This window comes from Limulus polyphemus, unplaced genomic scaffold, assembly GCF_000517525.1.
Source record: "Limulus polyphemus unplaced genomic scaffold, Limulus_polyphemus-2.1.2 Scaffold3658, whole genome shotgun sequence".
Taxonomy (NCBI): Eukaryota; Metazoa; Arthropoda; class Merostomata; order Xiphosura; family Limulidae; genus Limulus; species Limulus polyphemus.
This window is the reverse complement of record NW_013669268.1, coordinates 60,572-69,957: the sequence shown is the minus strand read 5'-3', so window position 1 is coordinate 69,957 and position 9,386 is coordinate 60,572. Positions and strand designations below refer to the sequence as shown.

Below are 9,386 nucleotides of genomic sequence, written 5' to 3'. Positions count from 1 at the left end.
ATTCATAAATAAGAAGCAGTGGGAAGCTAAACTGTTTTAGGTTTAGGTAGTGTTGAGGTAATCTTAGGAATCTTTTATGGATAAGTTTGATTTGGTATTGTTTTGAATTTTGCGTAAAGCTACACAAAGGCTATTTGCATTAGCTGTCCCTAATTTAGTAGAAAAAAACTACAGGGAAGGCAACTAGTCATCACCACCCACTGTCAACTCTTGGGCTACTCTTTTACCAACGAATAGTTGTATCATCCATCACATTATAACACTCCCATGGCTGATAGGGTGAGCATGTTTGGTGGGACGGGGATTCGGGCCCACTATCTTCAGATTGCGAGTAGAGCACCCTAACCACCAGGCCATGCTGGGCCATTCTATGGATAAGAAACTACTTAAACCTACTGTAAAAGAAGATCTACTCTAAGTAAACTTTTTATTATAAGTACAATTATTCAGAACATAGACAGTTCCTAAACTGTCAGAAAGAAAACATCTTGCAAATCCTTCAGAAATATTTACTTTTAAGATATGAATAATTTTGCTCAAGTACAAGCTAACATGCAGAATAAGTTGTTTTATTTCTTATGATATTCAAAACTACAAAACTAGTCTTCTTAGTTAGATTTTCTACAGCTATATCATCTCCAATAATTTCTTAGGACAGGTCCATAACCCCCTCACATTAGTTTTTTTTTAAACACGATAATTTCAGTTGATTTAGTTTAAGCTGTTTTTAAGGATGGTTAGTCAAGCAGTTGTTATTAGCACCCAGTTTACTGTCTAGAGCATATTATAAAAATTAACATTAAACACTGCAGTCTAGCTTGTTTTATACAAAAAAAACAATCATTTCTTCCTTAGTATGCTGAAAACTTCACCACTTGGAGACAAAAAATAAATAAGAAATATGATCCTTTTCTCTTAAAAATCTTAGTTCATTATATTACATTTTGGCTTTAGCCTCAGACAAAACAAAGGCTGCAATTTTGGGGTATAATACCTGTATGATACCTGTAAAGACTCTCATAAAAGCACTACCAAGAAGATAAAGCTAAAAAACCTGTGTAAAATAGAAATAGAGAAGTGGTCTATTTCTTCATTGGTAAAAACACAGTATAGAGCTATAACTTTCATTATCTTATTTTCATTATCTGAAAATAAGATTTGAACCTGTCTTCTGAATCCATAAAAGATTCCTAAGATGACCTCAACACTACCTAAACCTAAAACAGTTTAGCTTCCCACTGCTTCTTATTTATGAATTGCTTAATATATATATATATATTATATGACTAATATACATATATTAAGTCTAAGAAAAACAAAAATTTAGGCTTAAGGCTTCATTAAAAATGCAACCCAGTTTTCATTATGCTCACTTATGTACAAACATAAATATCCTTACCTGGAATATCTTCTTCATTGAAAGATATATTAACATAGTGTGGAACTTCCTCTTGTGGTACAAAAGTCACATCATATACACCTCGACGTCTTGTTGCAACTTCTGCATGGACAGAAGACTTGTGGGTTGTAATTATGAGCTCTAGAGTACCCTCTCCAGCTTGAGATGCATCGACTGAAATAATATATAGCAAAAATTAAATAATTTTTGATTTGTAATTGACAAAATATATATATAAAACTTGTTTAAAATTTCTGAGGAAAATGCTTAAAATCTTCTCTTACCTATGATTGAAAGATACTTAATAAGTATAACACAACAATAATAAACATATGCTCTTCAAATGTCTGCAGTTCTACAATGTGGCAATATCCTGTTTCATATACATTTACATTTATTCCATTGTAAAAAAAAAATGTTTTTCAAGTTTTACGTTTCTTGATTATTAAAATATCTTATTCTGTTACAGCTTCAAGTAGGTTAACGGATCTCTTTTAAATGCACTACAACTCATGAAAGTTTCTCGAAGGATAGGAAACTCAAGATCTGAAAGTACAGTGGTTCCCAAACTGGGGTCCGTAAGAAGATCTATGGGAGACTTCAGCACATGTAGAAATATTCCCTACAAAAATTTCCCCAACAACAGACAAATCAATAATTCCAGTGAGAAGTTTGTTTCTTGCAATAATACAACTACACAACAATGTTTACGCTTGAGATTTTTTTTTCCCAAACAACAGAACAAATTGCAATTAAAATAAGGTATCTTAGAGTGTTTAGTAGTTACAATACCTATTCAATAGTTAGGTGGGGTTTTCATCCAGGGTCTAAAGTCATGGGGAGATTTAAGCTAAAGCGTTTGGGGACCTTGCATTAGATTAGAAAACAATACATGTTAATGTACAAGCAACACAAGAGTTTAAATGTTCTCCACTTATAAATAGATTAATAAAACACAATACCTTGAAATGTTACAGATTTCCCAACTACTCCTGGCAAGAGGTTGGTCACTCTGACCTTGGTGGCATCATACACATTACAAGTAAAGGGACTGCCAGGTACAGACATACCATCTAACATAACTGTCACCAAATGGGGTCCTAAGAATTCAATAACATTAAAATCAGTGAACATATTTAATTTTTTCTTTCGTGTTGGTGCTGTACAATTGTATGTGTATCATATTTCAATGTGGGTAATTAATATTCTTTGAATGAACTAGAATCATACAACATTCTTTTCATTTTTTTCCATTTAAGGCAAGAGTCACCCAGTGTTTTATTTACGTACCTGTATATGGCAAGAGCACATAGAAATATGTTCCACTGTTTAATATGCTTAAAATTTAATATCCTCAAATAAAAATACTCTTTGCATCATGGCACTTAATTAACAAAACTATCTTTTCAAGATATTTAAGAGTATAAATAATTAATACATTTTATGTATAAATTTAAGTACCACAGATACAAATTCAGGAATAGTATGTGACTAGAATGAAAGAATTATATAGTGTAATCTTTAATGACTAAATTTTGACTTTTTGACTAAATTGAAGTTCTGTACAATTGTTTTATGGCTATATTCCTCTTAATAACTGCCATTAGAATTCATAAAATTAACTTTCAATTAAACCTATGCTACTCTTCATAAAATATTCTTTAAAATTAGATTTTAAAATATTATTATTTTCTATTTAACAAAGTGAACCTATGATACGTATAAGCTTCTGCTTGATAAAAAAGAATAAATCTTTGCTATCAAACAACCCGAACATACATTGGCTTTATATTCAAATGGTACATCACGAAGACAACCCCAAACACAACCAGTTACAAAGTTAGCAATATGTTTGGTTCAAGAAAAACTAACACAGTTATTTCAAATTTATTATCCTGTTCTCCTAAAAACCCTGTTTCTTGCATAATCACAAATGAAAATAATGAGCAAATACGTAAATGATCAACACTAATAAAGCATCTGTATTTATTGAAAGAAAATATCCTTTCTTTGCACGTACCAACTTCAGATGTTGAAAAATACACATTAAAGGTTGTATAAGAAGAGGCTTTGATGTCTACAGGAAGTGTTTTACCTGAAGGAGCTGAAAAGAAAGAATCCATGATAGTGATTGTTACGCTATTAACAGGTTTAGTTTTTTTGAATTTTTTCTGAATATTTTGAAAATATAAAAACAAGCACAATAGGAAAAAAATAAGCCCAATGGAGCAAATTTACAAAAAAAAAATACATTTATTTGATGGCTAGCATAACATTAACAATCATAAGACATCCAAAAATTCTTATCTGCACTTTATCCTTTTTAGAAATAGAACAACAGCAATTTTAATCTGACTTACATACATATGTCAAGTTTGGTTGAAGTTGATTTATTTACATACAAATGCTGTCCTCCAGTGGCTCAGCAGTAAGATTGAGAGCTTTTACACTAAAAATCAGGGTTTGATACTAGTGGGTATAGCACAGATAACCCATCATATAACTTTGAACGCAAACACAAACAAACAAGGAAATGCAAAATGTAATAAATGAGCAAAAATGAATACTTTAAATCACTAAGCAACCTTAATAAGGTAGAAACTGGGCATTTTGGACAGCATCCTTAAAGTACGTTCTCAAATAAATAATTCTGATTTAATTGATTCATTACTTTTTCATATGTAAAGAGCAACAAATAGAGACATAAAAGATGATCATTTTGTTCTAACTAAAATTCAAAGACAGTTTACGAATGGGTTACTTGCAACAAGATTACAAGGCAACTTAATATATTAATTAGAGAGAAAAAAAACTCCAAACCAAAACCATAACAGTGTTCTATACATATTTATCAGGATTCCAGAAATATAAAGAACTATTAATAACATTTTCTTAACCTAAAGCTGAAATTCACATTTCCAAATTTTTAATGTACTATTTTTGAAAATAAAACTTTACTAAAAAGTCTTACGTTCCTTTACAAATACAACAGTAAACACAGCTCTTCTGTTTTATGACTAAGCCAATACAGAAAATACATAACTTACTCTGGTCGGAAGTTAATATTAATTACTAAATGTGGCATTCATTGTAAACTGTAAGCAAAGTTCTTATGTACTGAAAGTTAATATCGTCTTAACAAAATATTATTATTCTATAGATATTTTATTTAAAGAGACATCAATTAAAACTTTATACATCATTTTTTTAAATGAATAAATACTTTAATACACGTACAGTAAACTATTGATCTCAGATTATGCAATTGCACTCTATACAGTTAATGCCTAATTTTTAATTTATTTCTTCTTTTGTAACGAAATTAGAATGCTTTTACGAACAATATAATATTATTTTAATCACAACTCGTGTTTCCACTAGTTATGTTACAAAGAATACTACTGACCAGTCACCTCTACGTCACACTTCATATTTTCTTGTCCATGTGTGTCTACAGTGAAATTGGCTCCACGTGAAACAGAAGTCATTTTCAAAGAAGTCCCAGACACTAAAGGCTGGGAACTGTTCATCATCTTTATGTAAAAGGGACTTCCTTTAGATAGAAACAAATTCGTTAGAGCTGATCTAATGCATTTCACAGGTAAATAAAAGAATATTTTTCATTCACAAGCATAACAGAGCTTACATGTAGTGTTAAAGAGTGATTGGTCAGAATGCTAACATTCAAAACTACATCGTAATTCCTAGGCTCTAATGACTCACTTTCTAAACTTCATATGTCATAAATGAAAGAAAATATATAATACAAAATAAAATAAAAGTTCTTTCTATAGTCCAAAAACAATGAGTTAGACTATTACAGTACTTGATAGTGCCCAGAATAAGGAGAGCCAAGACCCTCTATAAACCCAGGTATGTCTATTTTCTTTATTTGATTGTTTTTCTTCTTCTTTGCTTTAAATGGCCAAAAGTTTTTATTTTTGGTTAACTTGTGTTTCCCATGTTTTTTCATTGCCCTAAACAAAACATTAATCTGGTTTCTCACCGACCAGAAGTTTCTTGTTTTTTTTACTATTGTACTGAAGACTCTCCAATCTGCTAACTTGCTGAAATTTCTAAAAACTAATATTATGGCATTAAGCAATTACAATACAGATGGGTGAAACCAGCCTCTCTTCAGTGAGGGGGCTGAGGCTAGACAGAAAATTAAGAGGGATGCACTCTACATTTTGTGGGCACACATACTGTAGTATTTAGGAAGTGAATCAGCTTTAACAGTAAGCATTTTTCACTAGATGTGGGGCTACAAAGAAGACAAAGGCATATTTTAGAGCATTTTCAGCCCCTTGCCACCCAGAGGCATAGTCAGGAGGGACTAGCCCCTGAAAAAATCTAGGCATATTAATCATACATTATTTTTCTGCTTTTATATATAATAAACTCGTTTTGTATCATTTAATAAACTTTTATAAACTATTACATTTGATGTGATTTGTTTTAATGACCATGTTATTAAAAATTTTGAACAATTTCAGCTTTTTATTTTATTGGCCCCCCCTTAACACCCCCCCCCCCCCCCCGACGTGAAAAACCTGGCTATGTCACTGCTACCACATCCCTTGATAATACATGTAAATTTGCAACAGTAATCTATAGCAACTTAAAAAAAAAATCCAAAGAATGTGCTACCTGGCACATGCTGTTTATTAAACTTCACACTTAACATGTGTGTTTGTGGATCTGAAGGTTTAAAGTTCACCCTAAACTGTGCATTTCCTTCAGACTGTACATAGTTTGGCACATTCTTTCCTTCCACTGAAACACTTATTTCCAGGTTCCCAGCTCCAGCTTCACTGGCATCAACTTGAATGAAGAAAGAAAATACTGTGGTAAATTGTTATTAACTTAATCTTATTTTAAAAAAACATTATCTTGATTATTATCAGAATCAGAAGTAACTTCTCCTTAGTTTTAGCACATAGGAGCAATTCAAGTGTATGTAAAATCTTAATCCTTCTTTCGTGATTTTAGGTTTTTTCTTTAAACACACATAAAAAAGGAATCTTTAGTTCCAAAATAAAAGATATTTAGTAGATTATAACTTAGATTTGAACATTTTATCAGAAAAACAATTCATTAAAAGATATTATTTATATGCTTATTCAAATAACTTACATTATTATTAATTTCTAGAGAGTACCAGAAAAACCATAAAAAAAAAGGTCTGAACTCTTAACTTACTGCTGAAATAGACAGGTTTACCCACAACTCCTTTTCCTACATCTGTAACTTTGACTTTGGTAGAGTCGAAAACCTTCACCAGGTAAGGACTTTGTCCAATAAACTGATCAGCCATTCTGATATCTATGGTATGGTCTCCTGTAATATCATGAATAAATATTTAACAACTAAGTAAACCTTAATGAAGTATAAAACTTTGTCACCTTACTAATCTAACATGAATGGTTGGCCTCAACTAGTCCACAGTGTACCAGTAAACATACACATTACACCAAGCTTTACAAATTATATAATATATGTCATTATTATTTTTATTCATAAAGCACTTATTCTAACTAGCTACTTTATTAGGATACCCTCAAACTTTTTGTGGAACACAACATTTACTTGCATATGTAAAAATTAGACTGATCATATTGTGTATCAAGTGACTACTTGATTTGTAATAATATAATGGCAAGTCTGCAAGACATTGGGTAAGAGCAATGATCTTTCTCTGACTCTCAAAGGGGCATGATAGTTGCAATCTATTTAGCAGTAATATCATCAGTAAATACAGGCTTCAACAAGTCTCTACCAACATCTATGAATTACCTACAGGTCATTATCCTTCAGTAATAGACTACAATCTATCAAAATACATCTCCACATCTCCTAGAGGTCATACAACACTGGATCCAGTTATTATCATAAATAAAGGTGATCCAACCTTGTATTAGGTAATGGGCCTAATAATGAATAGGATTACAAGAGCAACATGAAGGTAATTTTAGTTTGCATCAATGGAATAAATCAGAGAGCAATTTCTTCTGTCCCCAGAGTTAAAATGTGTGTATTTTGTACATCAAAAATGCATCAATGCAAACAGTGACCTTCATTCAATATCCACTTAACTTCAAAATCAAACATTTTACTTCATATATTACAACTTCATTCTGTTTGAGGTATAAGCAGTCCAATTTTTACTAGTCTTAAATTTAATTATCAATATTTGTGTTTTTTGTAACTTACCTATAATTCTTAAACCTACCAGTGTTTAAATGTAGCATAATCAAAGAGCATACATAGCAATAAAATCTAGTGTTTGGATGTATAAAAAACAACTAAAACTTCCATTTTGTGAAGTCAAGATAAATTTCGATATTCTAGCAAAATAGCCATGTTATCAGAGATCATATGAAACCTCTTTTTGATTTACAATGTGATTACAAACCTATATCAATGTTTGGGAATATGTGAAAATAATATATTGAATTACTGCAAAATCAAACAGTAACAAACAAAACAAACATATTGAAGAGCCATTTCATTTCCTATGGATAAAAAGGGGCCATTTAGCCAATCTAGACTATCCCATTTTCTCCTATCACCTTACTCCAAACCCTTTTCCTGTAACCAGCCTCAATTTCTAAAATACTCATCCTATTTACTCCTAAACTCCTTCAATGCTGCAATTTCTGTAGACCAACCACCTTATTAGAAAACTAACACAGCCTTAACTGGAGTTTTTCTTTTTCCATCCTAAACTTTTATACTCTAGTCTTACTGCCTACAGAGTTTTATAAAAAAATCATCTGGATTTATGAATTCCAAACCTCTAACAATCTTAGAAATCTCAAACTTTTACTCCAAAGTCCTTCTCCTCTCCAACAGAAATATGTCAAGATATTACAACCCATCCCCTTACGATAACCCTGCCAAACCTGAAAGCATCGTTGTAGCTTTTCTCTGAATTCTTTCCAAAACTGTTTAGGGTTTAAAACAACAACAGTCAGTGGAAACAATGCAATAAAATTAAACCAGAGTGTAAAACAAAAGACTGACCAAATGGCATTCTGGGTTTTTTTGAACAAGTATGAAGAACAACAAAGGTAACTTTAATAGATCAAAATCAAATATGAAAAAAAATTCTTCCTTTAATGCTACACAAATGATTGGCCTCAAAACCTCATGGTCTTAACTCACTTCAAACTGATTTCAATGTCCAAGGGCAGATTTTTAAAACATTTTAACCTACTGGATTAAATTAGCATAAAAACATAGGTTCAAACTACTTCAGCTCACCCATAACAACATATGTTGAAACTCTTTCAGCTCACCCATAACAACATATGATGAAGCTACTTCAGCTCACCTTTAAAAACATATGTTGAAACTACTTCTGCTCACCCATAAAAACATATGTCAAAACTACTTCAGCTCACCCTTAAAAACATATGTCAAAACTACTTCAGCTCACCCTTAAAAACATATGTTGAAACTACTTCAGCTTACCCATAACAACATATGTTGAAACTACTTCAACTCACCTACAAAAACATATGTCAAAACTACTTCAGCTTACCCATAACAAAATATGTTGAAACTAATTCAGGTCACCCATAACAACATATGTTGAAACTACTTCAACTCACCTACAAAAACATATGTTAAAACTACTTCAGTTCACCCATTAAAACATGTCAAAACTACTTAAGCCCATTCATTAAAACATATATTATGCTACTTAGGCCCACCTACAAAAAGATATGTTAAAACTACTTCAGCTCACCTACAAAACAATATGTTAAAACTACTTCAGCTCACCTACAAAACAGTATGTTAAAACTACTTCAGCTCACCTACAAAACATTATGTTAAAACTACTTCAGCTCACCTACAAAACAATATGTTAAAACTACTTCAGACTACTACCTAACTAAACTAACTTAATTAGTTAAAACTAACTTACTAAGTACTACTAACCTAACTAAAACTAAACTAATAGTTTAAAACTAACTACTAG

At 31.4% G+C, this 9,386-nt stretch overlaps 1 protein-coding gene across 4 annotated transcripts in view; it reads right to left on the bottom strand.

Moving 5' to 3' along the window:
* Positions 1-9,386, bottom strand: part of LOC106469788 (filamin-B-like) — a 50,149-nt gene that overhangs the window by 29,183 nt on the left and 11,580 nt on the right. For all 4 annotated transcript variants that reach the window (XM_022398349.1, XM_022398351.1, XM_022398350.1 and 1 more), the window contains 6 exons: positions 6,602-6,739; positions 6,050-6,223; positions 4,806-4,952; positions 3,420-3,503; positions 2,362-2,499; positions 1,400-1,573 (listed from right to left, as the gene is read on the bottom strand). In XM_022398349.1, the coding sequence (XP_022254057.1) occupies positions 1,400-1,573; positions 2,362-2,499; positions 3,420-3,503; positions 4,806-4,952; positions 6,050-6,223; positions 6,602-6,739 (855 nt within the window). The remainder of the gene's footprint in view (positions 1-1,399; positions 1,574-2,361; positions 2,500-3,419; positions 3,504-4,805; positions 4,953-6,049; positions 6,224-6,601; positions 6,740-9,386) is intronic.